This window comes from Arachis ipaensis, chromosome B3 (assembly GCF_059453495.1).
Source record: "Arachis ipaensis isolate K30076 ecotype BB chromosome B3, ASM5945349v1, whole genome shotgun sequence".
Taxonomy (NCBI): Eukaryota; Viridiplantae; Streptophyta; class Magnoliopsida; order Fabales; family Fabaceae; genus Arachis; species Arachis ipaensis.
In genome coordinates this window covers 136,506,416-136,530,924 of record NC_142438.1, presented here as the reverse complement: position 1 = coordinate 136,530,924, position 24,509 = coordinate 136,506,416, and the positions used below count along the sequence as shown (strand labels likewise).

Sequence of the window (24,509 nt, the reverse complement as noted above, 5' to 3'; positions counted from 1 at the left end):
GGGGGGTGGTGCAGGTGGGTCTGGATGGGGTTGTGGTTCGCTACCTAGTGGGTTCGGAGGTGGGGGTTTCGGAGGGGGGGTTGAGACCACGACACTGTTCGCTGACTTCTGCAGTCCGAACCAGATGGAGCAGGTTTTTGGTGCGGGGAGTGATTTTTTTGCTGAGATACGGGAGTTTGCCAGCACAGATGGTGATTATAGGCCTCAGTTTGAGGGAGGGGCAGTGGATCTTAACGTCGATCTGAATGAATCGCCGACTACTTATCAGGGAGATCCGTTTGCCATGGGTGGTACTCCGACATCTGCCGTGCAGGGACACACACACACACAGTTGCCTGACGAGCCCGATCGTGCTTCTGGTATGGAGGTTCATCCACCTGAGACATATGTACCGGTCACTTAGAGGAGGAAGCGCATCATCAGGCCAGCCAAGTGTGGCATCGGGTCACATATGTGTTAGCTAGTGGGGTATTGTTATGTTGTTATCTACTACTATGTTGTTATGGTATTCATCTAGTACTTCTCACTGTGGTTGATGTTATGTTGTTATTTAGTATTGTTGTGGTTTCGATATTGTTATGTTGTTATTAAACACATTTGCCGTTTCGTTATTGTTATGCTATTATCTACTACTATGGTAATATTAAAGGACTATTTTGCAAGTAAACCAAAAGTGAAATTTAAACCGACTAACACGAGTTATTTAACAATAAGAGAAGTGAACGACAAAGAACAACATTAAATGCAAAGTGTAAAGGACAACATCAAGCAATAATCTAACTATGCTAAGGCAAAAAAAATAACATAAACTATAACGGTGCTAGAGGGCCTACGCATTACTCCCTTCATGATGACCGGATGCACCTGCGCGAAGGGGACACTGTCTCCTAGTATGACCTGGAACCCTACACATACCACATCTCTTCGTCCTGTCCGGTTCGGGCTCATCCATACTGTTTCTTATCCGTGTAGTTCTAGGACGACCCACGGTCGCTCGCATCACGCCGGGGTCTGGGATAACTTGAGGACCCTCGTACAAGGGAAGCAAGTCATCTGCCATTGGAGGGGAGAAACCCATCTTATAAACATTGAAGATGGTTGTCAAGCGATACACGTCATCCACGTAAGTCCTCCAATCCAGTCTGCAATACGAACAAGCTGCAAGCACATGACGACATGGGTAATGGAGGGCCTGAAAATAGCCACAGTCACATGTCCGGGCCGATAGCGATACCCTACATGCAGTCAGAGCGATTCTCCCTCCCGTCGGAGCAATCTCGTCCACAACAAACTCTGTGTTCCCTCTATCATATAGCTCAACCCGCATGTTTCTGGAGGCCTGTTGGTTCTTCTCAATCGCCCTCATAAGCATCTGCGAAAATTCCTGCCTTGCCCCGAGTTGCATCTCCGCTTCCTTTCCTTTCCTAACAAAGAGCTCAGCCAATCGCCCATATGTTGACTTCACAAGTGACCCCACCGGTAAGTTCCGTGTACACTTCAAGACGGCATTGATACACTCAGATATGTTGGTTGTCATGTGACCGTACCGGCGCCCACCATCCCGATATTGGGTCCATAACCCTAACCCAATCCGGTTACACCACTCAACCATAGTCGGGTCTTCGGACCTCAGGATCTCCATGTAATATTGATGCTCCTGTTCAGACTTTGCGTAGGCTGCGTTCACCAGAATCTTCCGTGCATCCTTGGATTTAAAATTAAGCGCAAAATTAGCAGCTATGTGCCTGGCACAATATGCACGATAGGCGGCCGGTGGGAGCCACCCACCGTCCTCTGCAACTAACGCGGCCTTGATTGCATTGTGGTGGTCAGATATAACAAGAATGCCCGGCTGCGGGGTCACATGTTGGCGAAGGTGAGTAAGAAAGAACTTCCATGACTCAGTGTTCTCACTCTCGACTAGTCCAAACGCTTCTGGGAGTATGTTCGAGTTTCCATCTTGTGCAATCGTCATGAGTAATGTTCCGCCGTACTTGCCATACAGATGGGTACCATCTATGGATATCAGTGGCTTGCAATGCTTGAATGCCTCAACGCATGGCGGAAACGTCCAAAACAATCGATGAAAAAACACCCTCGACTCATCAACCGCATTACCAGACCTTACAGGTGAAGTACGCAATACTGCAATACTGCCGGGCATGTACATCTGAACCCCAATTATCCACCTCGGAATTATGTTGTAAGATTCCTCCCAATCACCATAAATTTGTGCAATCGCCTTCTGCTTAGCCATCCAGACCTTCCGGTAGCTGGGCTTGAAACCATATGTCGTTGACACCGCATTCTGCAATACTTTCACCGAGATTGCCGCATCCGCCCTGACCAGCGATAGAATTGACGCACATATCACATGATAATCAAGCTGCCTGTGGTCGGTGGACAACTCGGTTGCAAGACATGTGTGAGGCCCATTGTACTTCCGGACTTCCCAGTATCCTTTTCGCTGCCGCATCGTCACGCGTATCAGCCAATTACACCCATTCCCAAACTGGACGCACTTCCCGTGATACTTCAACTGGTCCGACTCAAACACCTTATACTGAACACCACGACGGATATTATAATTCTTCACCATCAACACTGCCTCCTCCTTGCTCTGGAACCGCTGCCCGACCTCAAACTCCTCTGCCCCATGCATACCGTGCTCGTCTCTGTGAATACTTGACATTTGTCGACCTGGAAATGCTGGTTGATTCATCGCCTCAAGATCCAATGTAGAGAAGTGTGGAGGGTACTGTTGTGTCTGAGAACTTGTTTGGCCTTGCGATGGTGCAACTGGTCTTGTGTCATCCTCATCGTCAGATTCATCATCGATAACGGGTGGTTCCGAATCTGAATCATCAGCACCAATGGCCTCAGCAGCTGGATCCCCATCTCTGACCTCCATAAACGTAGTTGCACCATCCAACACAGGTCCCTCTCTGATTGCCGCTGCAAGCTCCCCGAAGGTTCGTACATCACCCATGCAATCCCCATCTTCGGCATGAACAGCCAGATCGGCTGCAAATGACGGAGATGAAACGTGGGCGGTGACGTCGTGACGAATTGGAATGGCACTTGAAGCACCATCTACCCCGATTGTGGGCGGATTTGGAGCAGATCCACCGGAGCTACCCTCCACATCAGCCATTTTCGTGAACAACTCCATAGCTCCCAGATCTGGAAACCTGGCTTGACTGTGAAATATAACGCAAATGTCATCATCACCTAACATCTCATATTTTCCAAACTTCACGTAACCCTGCCTGAGTGAGATAGGGATCCTGAAGAACATCTGCTTGACAAGCCTTTTACCGCACTTACCTAACTTTTGTAATATGCTATTTCGTAAATCATCTAAATTCGTTGATGGATTTATGAACACTCCAATCTGTTTCTTGCTACTGAACGTTACACCCTCACTTGTGTTTTCATCGATCTTTCCCCGATGATGAACTAACAAGAACACACTCTCAGCCATCTTCTCACAACCCTCAGTGGAAATATGGCTCGACATTGATGTTCCTCCTGTATTTATAGGCTCTTCAAGCACATAAATCGTTTCATGGTATTTGGTATTGTGTTTTTACACGTAAATCGTCTCATACTAACGTGTCTTATCATATAACACATAATTCGTTCTAGGGTATTGAGGGATAAAGATTTGCACATAAATCGTCTTAGGGGGTTGGGGGTTAGGGATTTGCACGTAAATCGTGCTAGGGGGTTGAGGGTTACATAGATGCATGTAAATCGTGGCAGGGTAGTGAGTTTTAGGTGAAAACACATAAAACCCACTAGGCTAGGACGATTTATGTGTGACTTCGAAAACACATTAGCGTGGGACGATTTATGCTCTATTCACCTATGCAATTCATGCATAAATCGTCCCAGGGTACAATGTTTTATATATTAATTAACACACACCAGCCTAGGACGATTTATATATTATATGGTTTAGGGGATTCACGTTCAAGAAAACCATTTAGGGGATTCACGTAAAATAGGGTTGCAAATAATTTATTTAAATAAAAAAACCCATTTATTTAAGTAAAAAACCCTAAATTTTTTGTGCTAAATTTGATGTAATTTGAAGGAATAGTGATAAAAAAAACTTATATAAGTAGTTCAAATAGTATGGAATTTGAATATTTGTAACGTAAAATTTATTATGATTAATAATATTATTATGACATTTGTGATATGAATGTTTATTACATTGAATGAATTATTTATAGAAATTAATAAATTAATTATTGGAGTTATAAATTTGTTGTATTGTTTACAACGGTAAGATATAATAAATATAGGAATATGAATTTAATGTTTTTGTAAGTTATAAATTTGGTTAGACATTATTAATTTTTAATTATTGTCATTGGTAATTATTGTATTATTTTTTGTATATTTTATTTTTTTGCTGATTTGAAAATAATAGATAATTTGACAAAGATTGAGTGATTAATTCTAAAATTTTGTCAAATAAGTGATGTTGCTGACATAGCGTTAATAGAAAAGAAATAATTTAAAAGTAACATGAGTAAACTTATGTATTTATATAAAAATAGATAGACAAATCTCTTTCACTGACACTAAAATAGTGCTGATATAAATTCTTAAACCTCAATGGTATTACTACCTTTTTCTTTTTTTTTTTTAGCCGGTTAAAATCAGTGTGTTTGATGGAAAAGGAATGTTCTCGCATGATTCTTGGGCAAAGCTTCAACCTTTTTCGTTGTAAATTTTCTAATAAAAAATCGATCTTTCTTAGACATAGGAATAGAATCCTTATCTTTTGGAGCATTGACAACGATGCTGTTTGTTCTTTTTAACTTGAACAAGCAAAGAATCATTCATTTCCACCTTAGGAAGAACAAAACTGATATGAGTACATAAAAAAATTGTATACAGGTAGTTGAGCATAGTTGTAAAAAGGAAACATATCGCACACTTAACACTTTGTTTGGATGGAAGATAGAAAATGAAAGGAAAGAAAATAGGAAGAAAAAAAATGAGAGAAAAGAAAATAAAAAGAAAAGTTGATTTTTTTTTATGTTGTTTGAATGGAGAGAAAATGAATAAAAAGAAAGTTAGTGAATTTTTTTTTTTATTTGGATGGAAGAAAAAGTAAAAAGAGAAAAAATGTGAAATTACATTAACATCCTTATCTATTTTATATATAAATTATAATATATTAATGTATTTAAATTATTTTTTAACAAAAAAAATTATTCTAATTGTATTTCAGAATTTTAATGTATTATTTTTGTTAATAATATTTTTTTAATTTATTTTTTTTTTATGTATTTTAAAGGACAAATTTTTTTAATGTATTTTTAATTATATTGAAAGGGTAAATTTGTATTTTTACTTAAGTTACCATTCCAATATTAGTTTTCTTCGCTACTTTGAGGAGAAAACTTTAAGTTGGCCCCACATGCACTTTTGCATTTTCCATCCAATTTCACCTTTGATCCAAATGAAGAAAAATCATATTTTCTATCCATTTTCTCCTCTTCTATTTTCTTTCCGTCCAAATTCATCAAATCCAAACAAAGTGTAAATGTAGGGGCGTACATAATCCGGTTCGAAGATTCGGTCCGACCCCAAACACTTTAGGGGCTAATTTAATGTGATTTAATCGGGTCTAGGGCCGGGTAAGGGTTTCAAAAATAGATCCAGTCATTATTTCGGATTGGGTCCGCATAGCTCGGGTCACCCGAACTCAGCCCGATGGCCCGTTCATCATACACAATTAATATTTTGTATTATTAGTGATGGATGATGACTATTCTTATGTGGAATTTAAATATAGTAAACCTTAATATTTTGTGTTATTAGTCATTATAAGATTATAAGTTAATGTTTTAAGTTTAAAATGCATAAGACTTTAGACTAATGCATAATATTGTGTTATTTGTATTGATTTAAATATTTGGTATTATTAGACAATATTGGTATTGATTATGGTTATGCTTTAATTTTAGAGAATGGTTGGTTCTTGTTATATTTTTTTAAGTGAATTTTACTATGTGAATTGTGAAATAATTGTTGGAGATTAGGTGATTTTTACATGCTAAAGACTTGGTTTTTACCCGATTTTTACCCGACCCGAAGATGCGTAGGTTTTATCGAGTTTAGGATCGAGTTAGAGTCTAAAAATTATACCCGATCTATATTTTGAATCGGATCTGAGTTAAGCTAAATCCGATGTGACCCGGCCCATCTACACCCTTACTTAAATGTATAAGTTTATTGATGTTTTAATTTTTTAAACAATTGAATTGAAAACTGAAGCAGCAAGATTTTTGGTTTAGGGTTCAGTAGTTCAGCTGTCTAAAAGCATGGATAATTTAACATTAAATTAGCTCAAGGAGGTGGTTCCGTTCAATTTCAAAATTAGGGTCAAACAATTATTAAAAGAATCAACATAATTATAAATTTGTCAAAAATAATAATAATAAAAAAATATTGAAACTAATATTAGTTGTGTACAATGAATTAAAAAAAAGGTAAAATTAAAATTAAAAATTAAAAATTAAGATTAGTATTTAAATCTATTCACACTATATACGGTTATTTCTAATCTTACCGTAACCTCCAATATACATCTAAACTCACCGTCATCTTCTCTCTAGTTCTCACCTCGCGTTATTAAATTTTTCGCCGGTCATACCGAGGCCGCCGCATTTTCCCACCGACACCGTCCTCACCTCCGCCGGTCGGTCCGATGCGCCTTGCCCCTAACGCTTAGCCTAACGTTGCTGCCGCTGTTTTCGTGCCTCTCTTCCGAACCGGCTTCGCTTTCTCCCATTCCTTCAAGCCTCTTCTCACCGATGATACCACCATGCTCCTCTTCTTCTTCGGATCCAAGCATGGTTAGCTTCTTTCATGATTTGAGCCTTATGCTTCATAGCAGTGCCGCTTTTGTCATGACTAGTTCTTCAAAATTACGTTTCACCACAATAATAATTTCTTCTGTTTATTCGTCTTCTTCTTTTATTTTAATGGTCAATTTAGAATGGTCATTTTAGTAGGTATGCGGATGGTTATTTTATTTTTATGTAGATGATTATTTTGATTGGATTGAGTTTAGTTATATATAATTAAAATATGTTAGATGTTCAATTCATTAGGTATGCGGATGATTATTTTTATCTTTAAGTGGATGGTTATTTTTATTAAGGGTGAGTGGCGTGTGGCAAGCCAAGTAGCGACGGTGAAATGATATGATTATTGAAGAAGGTGCGGTGGTCGCCGGTTGAAAATGAAGAGAGTATTGGAGGATTTCAGATAGTTATTTTTTTGAAATAACTAACTGAATTTTTTAAAAATTTAAAATTTGAAATTGGAGAATTTAAAATTTGAAATTTGATGTGAAATAACTGAATAAGAGTTTTTAAATTTATTATTTCGTGAATAATTTTTATTTTTAACTCATATTGGAATAAATAAGCAGCCCATTGTATACATTATACAAATATCTCATTGGCTCCCTAGCGGAAAACTTATTTTAAAAAAGAGTTCCGCTAGAAAGCCAATGGGGTATTTGTACAATGTGTACAATAGGCTATTATTTAGCCCAATATGAGTTAAAAATAAAAATTACCCACGAAATAATAAATTTAAAAACTCTTATTCAGTTATTCCCCATCAAATTTTAAATTTCAAATTCTCAAATTTCAAATTTTAAATTTTTAAAAAATTCAGTTAGTTATTTCAAAAAAATAACTATCTGAAATCTTCCAATACTCTCTTCTTTTTCAACCGGCGACCACCGCACCTTCATGAATAATCATCCCATTTCACGGTCGCTACTTGGCTTGCCACACGCCACTCACCCTTAATAAAAATAACCATCCACTTAAGGATAAAAATAATCATCTGCATACCTAATGAATTGAACATGTAACATATTTTAATTATATATAACTAAACTCAATCCAATCAAAATAATCATCTAAATAAAAATAAAATAATCATCCGCATACCTACTAAAATGATCATCCTAAATTGACCATTAAAATAGAAGAAGAAGATGAATAAACATAAGAAACTATTATTGTGGTGAAACATAATTTTAAAGGACAAAAACCGCACTGTTGTGAAGCATAGGACTCAAATCATGAAAGAAACTAATCATGCTTGGATCCAAAGAAGAAGAGCATGGTAATATCTTCAGTGAGAAGAGGCTTGAAGGAATGAGAAAAAGTGAAGTTGATTCGGAAGAGAGGGCACGAAAACAGTAGCAGCAACACGTTAGGCTGAGCGTGGGAGGGCCAAGCGCATCGGGCTGACCGGCAGAGGTGAGGACGGAGTCGGTGGGAGGATGCGATGACCTCGGTATGGCCGACGAAAAATTCAGTGACGCGTGAGAACCGGAAAAGATGACGGTGAGTTTTGGACGTGTATTAGATATTACAATAAAATTAGAAATAACCGTAGATAGTGTGAATGAATTTAAATACTAATTTTAATTTTACTTTTTTTTTAATTCATTGTACACATCGTACACATTTAATATTGTTCCCAATACTTTCTCCTTAAAAAATAGTTCAATTTAAAGTTTAAACACTCATCGAATCAATTCTCTTCTTCGGTTCTATGCTTGTTACAAAACTCTCATTCTTTCACTCTTTCACGCACACTCTCATTTCCTTTATTCAACAATGGCGGCAACTACACAGGACGATAACCCACTCCTGAAGGAATTCGAGTTCCCTCCTTTCGATGCGGTGGAAGCGAAGCACGTGCGCCCGGGGATCCGCGGCCTCCTCACGAAGCTGGAAGCTGACTTGGACGAACTTGAACGCACTGTTGAGCCCTCCTGGCCCAAACTTGTTGAACCCTTGGAAAAGATTGTCGATCGCCTCTCCGTTGTCTGGGGCATCGTCAACCACCTCAAGTCCGTTAAGGATAATTCCGACCTCCGTTCCGCCATTGAAGATGTTCAGGTACTCTTTTCATCTTCCAAAAAATGCTCAATTTATCATCTAATTCAGAGTGATACGCATTCTTACATTTATACTAATTACGTATTGGTTTGGTTGGTAAATTTTCTAATTTGATCAAATGTGTACGCGTTACTGGTTAAATCCGAACGCTTTCTCTCAAAAATCTGTCTCTGATTGTAGTGTGAGTTCAGACTTCACTAATTCAGAGTCGTTGTTGGTATTTTAGCTAAGCTTTATGTTTTATCGTTATGTTTGCAGCCGGAGAAGGTTAAGTTCCAGCTTAGATTAGGGCAAAGCAAGCCCATTTACAATGCCTTCCGAGCCATTCAGGAGTCTCCTGATTGGAACACATTAAGTGATGCTCGCAAGCGTATAGTTGAAAGTAAGTGATTGAAGTATGTTGTTTTGTTCTGTCTCTCTATGTGAGTTCTGATACTAAGTTGACTTAATTTATTGGTGTTAAAATTTAGATGAGAAAGATTCATTTGATAATGCACGTGCATTTGACTTCAGTCTTGTCGAATGAGTTCCGTTTTATCACATTTTACACTTTACTGCTTGTGCCTTTGCAGCACAAATAAGGGAGGCGGTTCTTAATGGAGTTTCTCTTGAAGATGACAAAAGAGAGCAATTTAACAAAATTGAACAGGTATGTTGACCGTTCCTTTGTCAAATGATGTGGGAAAATGAAATCAAGGCTTTGTTTGTGATTAGCCAGAATTTGAAATCTCAACTTATGAGTATGCTTGACATAAAAATAATCTAGATAAAGTTGCATTGACTGCTAATACTTCTGTACTTTTTCCAAAATTGTTAATAGGAAAGGGTCAATACATGGAAGCTTGAACTCCTAAATTCTTTAACAATATCAATTCCAATGGAGGCTTCGCTAGTGATTAGAATTTAATGATGCTACTTCCTCTTTTTTCTGTTTTTTTTTTCTTCTTTTTTTGTTTGCTTCTCAAATTCTGACGGAAGTGATTGACATTCAGACCCGAAGATTCTGGTGATGGTTTTTTTAATTGATTTTGGTTATCATGATTCCATTCACAGGAACTAGAAAGGTTATCACAAAAATTTGAGGAGAATGTTTTGGATGCAACAAAAAAGTTTGAAAAGCAAATCACTGATAAGAAAGAGATTGAAGGATTACCTGCTACTGCTCTTGGGTTGGCAGCTCAAAGTGCAGTGTCTAAGGTATATCATTTTGATAATTATGGTTTTGTTAACATATGTTCTTAAGGGGGTAGAGGTCAAGGAATCAAAACAGCATTTATTACTCATTATTTGTTCACATGCATTATGTTTATCTCACATTTATCTTTCTTCTTTCTTTTGTTTGTTGTTTACTTGTCGGAAACATGCAGGGACATGAAAATGCTTCTGCTGAGAATGGACCATGGGTTATCACATTGGATGCTCCATGTTTTATTGCTGTAATGCAACATGCTCGTAATCGTTCTTTGCGTGAGGAAGTCTACCGTGCATATGTTACGCGTGCTTCAAGTGGAGATTTGGATAATACAGACATAATTAATCAAATTTTAAAGCTTAGGTTGGAAAAGGCCAAGCTTCTCAATTACAACAACTATGCTGAGGTATGAGTATATATATTATTTTCATATTAAGGATATAGTCCTGTTGTAGGTTGCTTGCTGATATGTAATCCATCACAGGTTAGCATGGCTACCAAAATGGCAACTGTTGATAAAGCAGAAGAACTTCTGGAAAAGCTTCGCAAAGCTTCCTGGGATGCTGCCGTGCAAGGTATTCTATCTGTTGCACTTCAGATTTAGTACTTATGTCGGTATTTAAATTTTATGTTGTTACTTACTGGTTGCTTCATTAGTTTTGCTGGGAAAATGGCATCCTTTATAGGCTTGTTGGCTACTTATCTAAATGGATGAGCCATTCAATATTGTTTATTTAATATTCCAAGAAAGAAAAGGCATAGGTGTCTTCTTGCAGGAATTCAAAGCATAACACTAAGTTCTAAATATTGTCCTGTAACTCGTTGCATTTTGAAAATTGGTACCTGTTCCATTCTTTCTTTTTTCCTTACAGATATTGAAGATCTTAAGACATTTGCCAAAAGTCAAGGTGCAGCTGAAGCTGACGATTTGACACATTGGGACATCAACTTTTGGAGTGAGAGGCTACGTGAATCAAAGTATGATATTAATGAGGTAGTTCTCTGTCTCTCTCTCTCTCACACACACACACACTCCCCCCCCCCCCCCCCCAAAACCCGAAAAAAAAAAAAAGGAAGTGTTGGATGAACTGCAAAACCTTTTTACTTGGATATAAACGTTGCCTATTTTCTTAAAGAAAAAATGGAAGGCCAAAAGTTTAATCATTTATATTGAAAAAAGACATACATAACTACAGCATCATAATCAACCTTATTGATGTACCAAGGCTTTCCAAAGAAGCTCCAAAAATCTTCAATTGGCTTTTGCTTATTGCCATTCAGTATATGGAACCTTTATTCCCTTGCAGTTAAAATTGATTCTAAAATTTGTTAGATTATTTAAATTTGAGATATCATATATCAAGAACACACTCGTATTTTGTTGATTTTATGCTTCTGGTGATTTTAACATAAAAAATAAAATCAAATAAAATTATACTTCTGTCTTCTGATGTATATTTGAGAAATGTTAGGTGACCAACATTTTTTCCTTACATTGCCTTGCATTTCAGCCAGCACTGGCCAACTCTCCATTTTCTTCCACTAAAAGTATTGGCCCTCTGGCATTTTCCTATATAATAAGCATATGTTGACATAATATAGATCATACGATAAGTTTATATTTTGGTCTGTTGTTCTTTTCAAATTCTGATATGCTCATACACATCCTTTTTATTAATATCAACCGTATATGAGCTTCTGGTCTTTTGTTTCAATTGAATGATAAAATGACCGTTCAAGTTTCCATTGCTTTTAAGTTTTAATTGTGTTTTTTTATTTAATTTATTAAATATTCCTCGGAATTCTCTGATCTTTGTTGTTGTGTCTTTTAGGAAGAATTACGCCCATTTTTCTCTCTCCCAAAGGTTATTGATGGGCTCTTTAACCTTGCAAAAACTCTTTTTGGTATTGAAATTGAGGCAGCTGATGGCCTAGCCCCGGTAACTTAAATTGTTTTTATTCAGTTTTGGTTCTTATATTAGGTGTCAATGTATTTTAATTTTACTCATGCAAGATTGTTCTTTTTCATATTTAGGTTTGGAATAAGGATGTCAGGTTCTTCCGTGTTAAAGATTCTTTAGGTAGTCCAATTGCATACTTCTATTTTGATCCATACAGTCGTCCCTCTGAAAAAAAACAAGGTGCATGGATGGATGAAGTTGTTGCTCGTAGTCGTGTATTATCACATGATGGTATCTCGCCAAGGTTACCTGTTGCCCACATGGTGTGCAATCAAACACCACCAGTAGGGGACAAGCCTAGCCTAATGACATTCCGTGAGGTAAAGTCAGCTGTACTTAACATATTTATCCATGTTATATTTTTGAACCGGTGATCATTATATGTGAAACAATGGAACAAACCAATTAGGCAATGGTAACTGGGAGTATCTAGTCATGTTGTTCTCACAAATTTTAGACTCTGTCAAGGGCCAGACTATAAGAAGTTTGTAATAGATTGACATTTATTGATTGGCTCTGACCTTTAAGCTTTGGTTTGAACATACATGTAATCTCACTATCTTTACAATTGACTATGTACTCTTGGTCATATTTTAAGTGTAATACTGTAATCTCATTATGTTTAAAATTGATTTTTAACTATTGGGCATAACATGTAGGTTCAAATCTACCTTTTTCATTTAATACAACACTAACAAACAAATCTTTTTACTTGCCTTTTTCTCAGGTTGAGACCGTCTTCCATGAATTTGGTCATGCACTACAACACATGCTTACCAAGCAGGATGAGGGTTTGGTTGCTGGTATTCGAGGGATAGAGTGGGATGCTGTTGAGCTACCTTCTCAGTTCATGGAAAATTGGTGCTATCATAGGTAAGAATTATGCGGTGTGTGGTTTACTGGTTTTTATACCTTTGTGGTCTTTGTGTACATGGGTGTTGCTTAAGCCTTCCTTTTGGCAAAATTAGAGTAAAATAGAGTGAACTTTATATGTGAAACCCTTTATATAATTAATTATCTGGTGCATCTTTTCCTTGCTACCATTGTTTTGGGGTATTGTAAAGTATGTTCTTGAATTGACATCCGTTTCTTCTCATTTCATTGTTATCTACGGGGCACCCAAATTATTGTGCTCGTTGACAGGTTGGTTCAACTGTTCTATTCAGTGGAGCCATCTTTAACCATTCATATGTCATCTGTTTCACATTGCCTTTTGGTTTATAAAAAATGGTTTTCTAACTGCTATTATGTATTTTGATACGTCGTCTCTTGTTTCAGAGAGACTCTAATGGGTATTGCAAAGCACTTTGAAACTGGGGAGTCTCTTCCCGAAGATGTATACTTGAAGCTTGTGGCAGCTAGGACTTATCGTGCTGGGTCTCTAAGTCTTCGGCAGGTTGGTAAAATTTAACACTTAATCGTCTTATTTCTGCTCATTATTTTAGAAATTTGTTGTCTCTTTTTGATGGCATCTTGTGATTGTTGTCTTGGATTTTCATCGTTGGATCAAGACTGTTAAAACACACCCCAGTTGGAATAGATTTTTAATAGAAATACATACTTTATTTGCAGCGTGAAACTTTTTTGCAAAATACTTATTTTAGTTATTTTTTTCAAAGAATTAATTACATTTAACAAAACTATTTTCATGGGTCAATGTAACTCCAATATATATTTTATGCTGATTCTGATCTTACACTAGTCTTACCTGATTAATCCTATATATGTTTGTTAATGTATATCCAATTTTGTATTTGCAGTTAAGATTTGCAACTGTAGATCTAGAGCTTCATACAAAATATGTTCCTGGAGGACCAGAATCTATCTATGATGTTGACCGGAGAGTTTCTGAGAAAACACAAGTGATTCCTCCACTGCCAGAGGACAGGTTTCTTTGCAGTTTTAGCCACATATTTGCAGGTTTGCCATGCTGCTTGTATTTATTGAAATCACTCAGTTATCTTACAAAAGTTCTTGTTAATTCTATGTCTGCTTTTGTATTTTTTAGGTGGATATGCAGCTGGATATTACAGTTACAAGGTATTTATATGTTGATTTAATACTAAACAACATTTCTCAAATCTTGAGGTGCCAATATAGTTCACTTATGTGTTTTTTAACACTAAACATTCTAAACTCTTGTAAATTTGACTTTGATGCAGTGGGCTGAGGTGTTGTCTGCAGATGCTTTCTCTGCATTTGAGGATGCTGGGTTAGATGACATCAAGGTATATTTGATGGCAAAACAATTGTCAATTTCAAAATATCCAATCTCCTGTTATTTACATATAATATTATAAACAGTATTCTTCTTATATTACCTATTGACTTGCAAGTTACGCTATTTTTTTTTTTTCAAACCTATGAAATGTTTTTCTCCGTTATAATCTGGTATTCACTGTTTGTTTAGTTAGAATATGCTACTTTGCTAGTTACATGATTGATGCTTCTTTACACAGGCTGTTAAAGAAACAGGGTGCAAGTTCCGCGAGACGATTCTTGCTCTTGGAGGCGGCAAGGCACCCCTAGAGGTCAGATAACACATCTGAACGTATCTTCGATATCCACTTGTCTTGATGTTTATCCATATCTCATGTCTGAAACGTGTCTGGCTGCTGTATTCAGGTGTTTGTGCAATTCCGGGGGCGAGAACCAACACCGGATGCATTGCTCAGGCACAATGGCCTAGTGTCAGCTGCAGCTTGAGTATAGTATCTAATGTTTGGTGAAGATCCGAGGCAGAACATCATGTTATTTTATCACCAATACATGAGATTTGGAGATGGCTTGTTTCACACTGCCATATCAAATCTGTGCAACTGAACAAAAAGTAACCTTTACTTTCCTTAATCTATCAGAAAACATCAATAAAAAAGTCCAATTGTCATTGATAAAAATCGGAAAAAAAAAAAAAAAAAAAACAGGAACAGCATTTTTCACTCTTTAAAATCACCACCTGATTTTCAGACATGTCACATGGTACATTTTTAACGCTTATTATTTTTTCTATGTTGCATGTGAGTGTGTATGACAAAAAGATGAGACACAAGATATGATTGCAATGCTATGGGATTAAAGAAATCGGTGCCTCTGATTTCTTTTTTGGTTGTACAGTGGTATTCAAAAATCGTATCTATGGATTTATGTTGTTTAATCTTTCGGTTGTACAGTGGTATTCAAAAAATCGTATCTATGGATTTATGTTGTTTAACCTTTTTTTAAAAGAATCACAAATCAGGACTGTGCGATTTACGTTTTTGAAAATTAAAAAATTTTTAACATTGAAATTAGATTTTCTGATTTTTGTTTTCAAAAATAAAAGATTTTAATCGATTTTATTAATATCAATTAAAAAAAAACTCCATATCAAAGAAAAACACCCACACTTCTAATAACAATGTATTAAATGCATATTTAATCTATATAAAAAAATTAGTCATATTTTTAATCTGTATTCACCTACCATACAATTATTTACTACTCAGATCAAATAAAAATTCAATACCCAAGAACGTGATTTACTTAAGGGTATACCAGCCTCTATTCTAAGTGTAAGAAAACAATTCGAGTCTGAACTTTTAGCTCAATTCAACAAACTATATTGCTACTAGTACTCTCCCATAAACAATTGACGAAGGGGGTGTCAATGCAGTTGTGTTAAACAGTGAGCATTCTGTTGTCAAACTTGCAAGTTGGTGCATCTTTTCCTAGTTGTATGTGGCAACCCTACCACTTGTTTATCCATTTGAATGCATTGATGAAAACATTGAGTCACAATAAAACTGGAGCTTTGAATGCCAGTGTCCTAGACAACTATTATTTTAGTTTCCAGATGCGTTATGGAGTCCCTGAAAGTGCATCTCAAGTGTTTTTTCCTTATACTACCTCGGCTGCGGATGGTTCAAGGATTGAGGTATGATGGTTGATTCTACCATTGACGAGGTCGAGGGTGGCACCCTTTTCTCTATGACAATAGAGTAACGGTTGGATCCAAGGCTCTCTATGGACTTCATGTACTCCGATGCATTGTTTTCTATGATCAGAGCATCCTCCAACTCGCGCATGACGTCATCCATGGCCGGTCTATTTGTTGAGAAAGGTTCAACACATTGCAGTGCTACTTCCAACACTCTCCACATTGCTTCTGCATGGTACCCTCCCTTGATGCCAGGATCCACAATTTCCTCAATCTTTGATGCCCTTATGTACGGTTTAGCCTGCACACGAAGTTCTATGATTAGAAAATCACAGAATTGAAAAAGTCTAAGCAAAAATGGAATGCATTTGTAGGTGCAATAAGGTGAAACTAGTCTCATGCTTTTGGAGTTGTTCCGTACCCATTCAACCAAACTCCACTCATTCCGCGGTCTATGGATGTTGAGAGGCTCCCGGCCACTCACAATTTCAAGAAGAACCACACCAAAGCTGAAGACATCACTCTTTGCAGATAATTGCTGGGTTGTGTAGTACCTGCACAGGAAGATTTGTGATGACCTTAACTTTCATGAATAAACACAGAATGCTGCAGAAATAAATATTTTGTTCCCAAAGTTACTAAGAGATCAGTAGAATAAATTAAGGCAAAATCCTAGAAGTGCACTTACTCAGGATCAAGATATCCTGCAGTTCCTCTTACTTCAAGCGAAACAGCACTGTCTCCTTCCTGTGGAGCATATTTTGAAAAACCAAAATCTGCAACCTTAGCACACATGCTGTGATCCAAAAGTATATTGCTTGATTTCACATCCCTGTGAATTACAGATCGCTCAGGGAACGAGTGCAAATATGCCAAACCTGTTCAACCAGAAATCTAGTAAATATTCCTGTGGTCCCAACATCTTGTATATGAATTTGTAGTGTAGTCAGTTAGGTAAGAATCTGATGCATGGATTTTATATATTTGCATCTGGAACCACTTGGTAAAAAATACAACATCAAATTTACTTGCCTCGGGCGGCACCAAGAGCAATAGACAGTCTGGTTGGCCAGTCTAGTATTTTTCTCTTTGCAGGTTCTCCTGTTGTCAAGTGAAATTTTAGAAACATAACCCATCCATCAAAACATTTCAGCTTAAATGATCATTGGGTACTTACCATATAGTCTATCTTGCAGAGAGCCATTGGACATAAAAGGATAAACCAGAATTTGTTGGTCATTTTCATTACAATAACCAAGAAGAGGCACCAGGTTCTCATGCCTTATTGCAGAAAGCAGGTTTAGCTGCAAGTACCATCATAGACTAGTTAGATGGCACTGTGTAGATACCACTAGTATCAAATTTTATTTTGGTTAGAAATCATTGACTAGTAGCAAAATTTCATCATTGGCATATGCATTATTTTATGCTATCTAAAAACTACTCCATTCGTTTTCTTTTATCTGTCACTGTCACTTTATTATACATCATTAAACAATGCTATTGGAACTTTGATATAGCAATTAAATTTGAAACAAAAGTTTTGTGCACCTCATTATCAAATTCTCGAGTGCCTTGCGTTGATGTGGCTGACCGAACCTTCACAGCCACAACTTGACCATTTTCTAGGGTGCCACGGTAGACAGAACCAAAGCCTCCTTCACCTATCAAAATGTTGTACTTTTCGGTTGCAACCTCTATATATTCCAAAGTGAATGCTTGAATTGAAATAGATTTTATCAAGAAATCGTCTATGCTGTTCAATGAGAATATCACATCTGCATTTTGTTTGTGGAAATACATGTCAGAATAAATCCTGCAGTTTGGATTGGAATCTTGGACCAAAATATATGGTATGCTACACAGAATAAATCATATGATGATAGCAATGTTCTTTGATATAATGAACACTCTAAGTAACATTATGAGATAGTTTAAAAATGATGAGATGAATTATAATCTTGATTTTGTATATAATACAAAAAGACCAAGAACACCAAACATTAGGGGATATGAGAATAATTAATGCCTACTTGTTATCATTGGGTTGCTTTTTCTTCCAAATGCTTCCAATGGATTTAATCTCTGTCTATAACGATAAATGAAAATTGTTCCAACAGCCATAGCAATCAAGAAAGAGCCACATGCAACGGCTGAAATAATTGCTACTTGTTGTGGAAAATCATTCCCTTTCTGACAACTTCCATTACTGAAACATCAATGCAGCACAATCAATTTTATTTCCTTTGTCTCAAAACTACTCTTTTTTTCCTGTTTAGGAAGATACTTCTTACTCTGTATTGATTGAAATGTTCAAGTTTCCTGAAAGCTTATGGTCCATGCGATCATTGCAGCCATAATATCTGCAAAGTAATAATAGAATACAAGATAATGGAGTTTGCTCAAACATACTTACAGTGATTAGAATTCTGAAGCAACATCTTAATATATAAGATGAAATACAATGCAAAATCTAAAACTTACATTGACTTTAAATGTGGCAGTGAGTTATATGACGGTGGAAGTGACCCCATAAGATCATTGTATCTCAGATCTCTGATCCAAAAAAAAGTCTAATTAATCAATATTTGGAAAAATTTCAAATAGCACATTGCTCTATGATGAGGAAGTAAGTACTATTTTCTTAGCAAAAAAAAAAAAGTTATTTTTCAACATTTGAAAGTAGGTGTCTATTGAAGTATCGATATCTAATAAGAGGTAAGAGCAAACAAAACTAAAATTGGGTGTTAAAATTCATCGAGGAAAGAGTCATTACAGTGAAGTGAGCATTGAGGAACTTGGAAATGAGGGGATATGGCCATTGAAGTTGTTGTGGCTAAGGTTCCTGCACATGCACCAATGGAATGAGTCCCAAAATACAAACACATGCTAGCAACTGAACAAAGGCTTATTATAAGGAAGCAATACATTATTTGTAAGTTAGTCAACTCTGTGACACTGGATGGAAGTGGTCCTTTCAGATTACTTAAGGAAAGATCCCTGCAAAACCAACAATAATATACATCTTATGCGGTTATCAAATCATTAAGAACCACAGTTCAGTGATGTAATTCTTGCTCTCAGTTTGATGAACTTAGCAACATATTTTCAAGAAGAATAAAAGGACTTACAGCTTAATGATAACAGGTGCATCATTGGAAAAATCACATGATATTCCTTGCCATGCAAAAAGCATGCATGGGTCACCGGTCCAGCTTTGTAGGACTTTGTTATCATGGTTTTCAGTGATTAGTTCTTCTCTTATCTTCAAAATCGCCACCACTAGTGAACCATACACAAATAAGTATAGATTTTAGTTACCTAAGTGGAATTATATAAAGGAACAATATGATGCTAACCATTAGTGAATCAGTATTGTTACTTAAATCTATGTTTAGAAAGCATTTCTCTTTTTTACATTTAAAGTCATCATTGCCATTGTATGATTCCTTCAATGATACTTACAATCTGTTTGGTTGGTTTCTTGCTTCCATGGTCGCACCTGCATGATCTCATAAGCATTACAAGAGGGTCCAAACACAGATCCAGATGCCTTGACCAATGTTAGATTAAGTGATCCATTTGCTGAAGAAGCATTCAACACAATGTGTCTATAATTTGACCCTTCACTTAATACATCAAAACTAGCCTTCTTAATCTCACTGTTAACATAGATGTCAAACACTCTTAGGCCTTCTCTAACACTGTTATTCAATTCAAGGAAGTAGAGAAACACAAGGTACTCGTAATCCTCCTTAACCTCAAGGCCATTGTGATTGAATTCCAACCTTTCAGGGTGAGTCAAAGCTGTTTGTAGAACTTTCAGAGGAGGTGTCACATTAGATTTGTGGTCCAAAATGCTAATATTGAATGATATAGGAGTGTATGGACTTGTAGTAGTTCTTTTCCAGATTCTATCACTTTGATCAATTGGGTACCTAAAACCAGTATGGGCCCATATTATAAGATTATTAAGTCTTTCTTGTCCTTGTAGATTTCACAGCATAAGAGCAACAAAATAAGGATACAGACTATAAATTGCACAAATCACTTAATATTAATACATTAAATATGTATATCATAAATGATGCATGTAATCTGTGTCATGTTTTATAGGTTCATGCATCAAGTTACTTAGATCGAATTGGTCTAAAGCCTGGTAGGACACAACACTAATTACAACTACTGATGTATTTATTCTCTATAAAAATCAATGTTAATCCATGTAGGCGACGCCACCTAGTGCCCCCTAAACCTAGGATTCTCAAGAGATTTATGTACCTTATGTCATCTTCTTTTCCCCCAAGATTACTTCTGTTGATCAGCTTCAGGACACTAGAATTCAAACCCTGCAGATACTCTTCAGACACTGATCTTAGCTCAAGCTGAGATATATAAGGGTTACCCTCTTCTGTCACTAGGCAAAAGTCTGTGTTGTTCTTTGTGGCTCTGAAAACTCCTTCAATTCTCAAGTCCTGCGATGATGATCTCACTGTACCTAACACTGTTACCCCTATAGAAACACCAAAGGAACCTTTACCTGGTTCATTTTCAGATGGAAATGTGCCCCTTATCAGATACACTTGATCCTTAGTTGTGGCCAAATTGTAACATCTCTTTCCCTTTTCTATGTCAAACACTCTTAATCTTCCATAGGCTGAATGTTTTAACACACTAGTTATTGGCCTGCAACTTCTTGTATCAGAGAACCAAGCATAATCTGTTTTGTAATCTAAGTTGGTCAATGGATCTTTATAGTTTGAATCAGCACAGCATGCTATGCTCTCAAATCCTGCAGAGAAAAAAACTGCATATCATACAATCTTATCCAAACCTGACCCTTCCCCTTAAGACTAATTATTTAAGCAAAATCAGACTAAAACTATCAAATGATATTGTTAAAATTTTAAGGATGGTAAAATATGCAACTATTAAACAAGATTTGTTTTTCCACATTAGTAATAATGACCATAGTGTAATACTAACCTTCACTTGCAGAAGCTGATCTGATAAATATGCACAAACATAAGACATATGGCACAACCTGTCTTAATAATACCAAATTATCTGATTTCTCCATCATTATAGGTTACCCCATGGGGTTGCTAAACATGAAGCCATGCCACTATACAAATCTCTTGAATTTCTCACTTCTTTCTCTGCCTTATGCAACCAACACTCACTAGTCCTACTATTAATTCAGATAACAAAAACTAAGGCACCTTGGTCAACCCTACAGTATACTACTACCATGAACCTCAATAAAAATTCTTCTATTGGAAGAATTTGAAATCATTACTTATCCAAATGTTAGATGGAAGATCATAGAACTCGAATGGATATTAAGAATAAAGGGTTTGACTTGAAACGTGTAGGAACTTCCTAACAAGGAGATAGAAGAGGAGTTAGCTAGCTAGGGAGCTTGCACTATGTACAAAATCCTTAGTTAAATATGTTTTCTTCGGTTCATATTTATTAATTGTTGTTGCTTTACTTGATTATGTGATTTAATATAATTAGAGAGAGTAATTAATGTCCTTGATTGGTCCTGTTCTTCCTTCATTCCCCCCTCCCTTTCACTCTAACGATGGATGCAACATGATTGAAAATAAGATATTAAACATAAGACAAAAAAAAAGGAACTATTTCTTCTGTACGTATTTTTGTGGAGATAGAGTTAAATAATATAAAATGAATAAATAATTGTATTGTCAAGAGTGTCAATGCAACTATCCTTATATTATGCTTAACAGTAATTCCCTTTCAGATTTTCAACTTTGAAACTGATGAGAAATCAACACGATGATCAGAAGTGGCTCAATCAGAGGCAGAAAGAGCATGCACCCCCCATTGACTTGGACAGTAGGAGTTACCAGTAAATAAAACTTAAAAAAAAAAAAGAGCTACGTTAGTATTTTTGTATAGTATATAATTGGTCTAAAAATTAAAACGAAGACGCTATACTTTGAGCTTCATCAAAACTTGTCCCTAGCTTCCGTTATTCTAAACTTGCAAGTAATTAAAGTTGGGCAATGTAACATTTGTTATATACATATTCATCAACCTGAGATCATCACAAATTCCATTTCTAATTGGAAACGGCATTCTCAGTTGATTTCTTATTGTTATTTTGAGGTGCACTAAAGTATTAACAAAGTGTCGTATTCTTCTACGTACACGATTACGCTGCCACCACCACATTCTCTCAATTTACTGAGACGCATGCATTTCGGTGGGTTATTGTCTATAGAAGTGAAGGAACAATGGTAATATATAACATTTACCTTATGGTATTTTAGTATAGTTTTGACTTTTCACTCTTAAAATAAATCTTATCAAGTATCTAGTAACTAAAAAAAAAAAAGTTATGAAGCATAATACTTCTATGTGTCAAACGTATCTTGAATACATATTCATCTAACACTCTAACATTTATCCATATCCTGTTTGAGAAAGTCTAGAAGACCAGCAAATTTTGTGATTTTTAGCCATCAATTAGCTATCAATGATATTTTTACTGGTGTGAGATTGCATCTAATAGTGTAAAATCATTCAATTTTCTTTTGATGGTTAAATGCTGGCCAAAATTTAACAAAAATGCTGTCCCCTAGCACTTCTCATCATGTTTTTAACTAGATTTTAATTAAATAAAAAAATATCATTTTTTGACATATTTTAACATACTTAAATATTATCAAATTTTAATGTGTTTAAATTTATTTTTAATATTTATTTTTTAAAAAAATTTAAAAATAATATATATTATTATTTATTAAATAAAAAATATTTAAAATATTTTATCTAATTAAAATACTATTAAAAATAATAATTTTTATTTTAATATCAATAGAACATCAAGATATTATTATAATTTATCTATATACGTTATTTTTTTGTCTCACAAGAAATTAAAATGAGTAAAGTATCGTTTTTGTCCCCAACGTTTGGAGTAAGTCCTATTTGTATCCCTAACGTTTAAATCGTCCTATTTGTATCCTTAATGTTTATAAAAGTGATTCAATGTTATCCTACTATCAATTATACTAACAAATCAGATTATATTTTTCAATCAATCTCACTTGGATGTATTCATTCTCAATTAGGTCTTACTTAGATGTTTTCGATTTTAATATTATACCCATGTGTTTAAATTCAATTATGTCCCTAAAAAAGTGAATTATGTAAATGTTGTAGGAATTAGTTTCAACATTTGATGAGCTATTTTTGGGAGTGAATCATCGATTCTATCCCAGACATTTGTATTCTTACTTCAAGAAAAAAATTTTAAAACTCAAACTAAAGCGCTCATGATGTGTAATTGACGGTAGGATAACATTGAATCACTTTTACAAACGTTAGGGATACAAATAGGACGATTTAAACATTAAGGACACAAATAGTATTTACCCCAAACGTTGGAGACAAAAACGATATTTTACTCGATTAAAATTAATGTGTTTATGTATTTTGTATTGTGTGGTGTTTCGTATGAATGTTATATTTTATAGCTATAAAGCATCAGATATCTATGAAATAAGAATCTATATTACATGTTGGCTCGCCAAATTACATTTATTTTGGAATTTTGATATTTCTGGCACTGTGGGCTGTGGCACACAACTTTTTACTTGGTCCATTTTCAATTCACAGTATACAACACATTTGAATTATTAAACGAATAAAATAATTTTAATTAATTTTAGTAAGTTTGATAAGAAGTTGCCAACGAGTATAATTTCTCCATTCTCATCTAAAAGTCTTCCATTCTCATCTAAAAGTCTTGAGTTCGAGTCTCACTCCTAATTAAAGAAAAAAAAAAAAAAGATTTGATAAGAAGTTGCATAATACTGTCGGTATTTTCAAAGCCAGAACGTTTCAAATCATTAATTAAATAGAGACATGACTTAGTAGTTTAATTAGGATCACCGATCATGCCTCCCCTACTCTAATCAAGCCTTAAAATTCAGCATGCATGAAAGAGAAAAAGTTGAAATAATAATAAAATTAATCTTGATAAATAAGGCTCTTTGGTATAGCTAAGAGTTGTTACTAGCCTGTATAATATATTGTTATAACTACTATCTCTAAAGACGTTCCTTACTGCTTTCACTACTAATTAATCATTAGTTTATGATGATAAACTGAGGCTATTAAAGTTGGTCTGCCTATACGCGACAAAGTGAATTTGATGCCTCGTTTATATTTAATTTATTGGAATATTCCCTTTAGATCTTTGTCAAAAAAAAATAGAAAAAGGAAAAAGTTTATGAGGGAAAACTTGACCTCCATTATCTTTGATAAACAAATAATCATGAGAGGGGCAATTGGCATAAATCTATAGCAGAAGACTTTTTAGTTTTTTCTCAAGGAATTATCTAGAGAGTAAGCAAGCATGTAATTAAAATTTGATTAATTAAAAAGTCAATCAAATATAGCCTAGTTGAATTTGTCTACTCGAACTTTTTGGTCATGTCAACAGAAAA

General features: G+C 35.5%; 2 protein-coding genes across 2 annotated transcripts; one reads left to right on the top strand and one right to left on the bottom strand.

The window, feature by feature from the left end:
* Positions 1 to 8,557: 8,557 nt before the first annotated feature.
* Positions 8,558 to 15,221, top strand: LOC107631389 (organellar oligopeptidase A, chloroplastic/mitochondrial). Its single transcript, XM_016334819.3, has 16 exons — positions 8,558 to 8,957; positions 9,216 to 9,339; positions 9,530 to 9,606; positions 10,011 to 10,154; positions 10,325 to 10,555; positions 10,634 to 10,724; positions 11,022 to 11,143; positions 11,982 to 12,089; positions 12,185 to 12,430; positions 12,838 to 12,983; positions 13,389 to 13,506; positions 13,871 to 14,030; positions 14,119 to 14,150; positions 14,273 to 14,338; positions 14,570 to 14,641; positions 14,736 to 15,221. Exons 1-16 carry the CDS (start codon positions 8,673 to 8,675, stop codon positions 14,814 to 14,816), a joined length of 2,103 nt encoding a protein of 700 aa, XP_016190305.1. The 5' UTR covers positions 8,558 to 8,672; the 3' UTR covers positions 14,817 to 15,221.
* A 315-nt stretch (positions 15,222 to 15,536) lies between these two features.
* On the bottom strand, positions 15,537 to 21,470 carry LOC107631391 (nodulation receptor kinase). The gene is made up of 15 exons (XM_016334820.3): positions 21,013 to 21,470; positions 20,308 to 20,818; positions 19,492 to 19,964; positions 19,158 to 19,308; positions 18,955 to 19,026; positions 18,803 to 18,871; positions 18,511 to 18,582; positions 18,321 to 18,389; positions 18,060 to 18,235; positions 17,578 to 17,804; positions 17,204 to 17,330; positions 17,059 to 17,127; positions 16,715 to 16,904; positions 16,448 to 16,580; positions 15,537 to 16,327 (listed from the first exon to the last, which is right to left on the bottom strand). The coding sequence occupies exons 1-15, from the start codon at positions 21,107 to 21,109 to the stop codon at positions 15,992 to 15,994; spliced, it is 2,772 nt and encodes a 923-aa protein (XP_016190306.1). The 5' UTR covers positions 21,110 to 21,470; the 3' UTR covers positions 15,537 to 15,991.
* Between the last annotated feature and the right edge of the window lie 3,039 nt (positions 21,471 to 24,509).

What these genes read in the sequence shown, in the direction of transcription:
- LOC107631391 (XM_016334820.3), bottom strand. Translation starts at nt 21,109, where the DNA reads ATGATGGAGAAATCAGATAATTTGGTATTATTAAGACAGGTTGTGCCA. An exon ending in AGAAACCAACCAAACAGATT is followed by an intron (nt 19,309 to 19,491) that starts GTAAGTATCATT and finishes ATGGTTCACTAG; the next exon opens with TGGTGGCGATTTTGAAGATA. An exon ending in TCCTCAATGCTCACTTCACT is followed by an intron (nt 18,583 to 18,802) that starts GTAATGACTCTT and finishes TTTTTGGATCAG; the next exon opens with AGATCTGAGATACAATGATC.
- LOC107631389 (XM_016334819.3), top strand. Translation starts at nt 8,673, where the DNA reads ATGGCGGCAACTACACAGGACGATAACCCACTCCTGAAGGAATTCGAG. An exon ending in AATTTAACAAAATTGAACAG is followed by an intron (nt 9,607 to 10,010) that starts GTATGTTGACCG and finishes TTCCATTCACAG; the next exon opens with GAACTAGAAAGGTTATCACA. An exon ending in GGTCTCTAAGTCTTCGGCAG is followed by an intron (nt 13,507 to 13,870) that starts GTTGGTAAAATT and finishes TTGTATTTGCAG; the next exon opens with TTAAGATTTGCAACTGTAGA.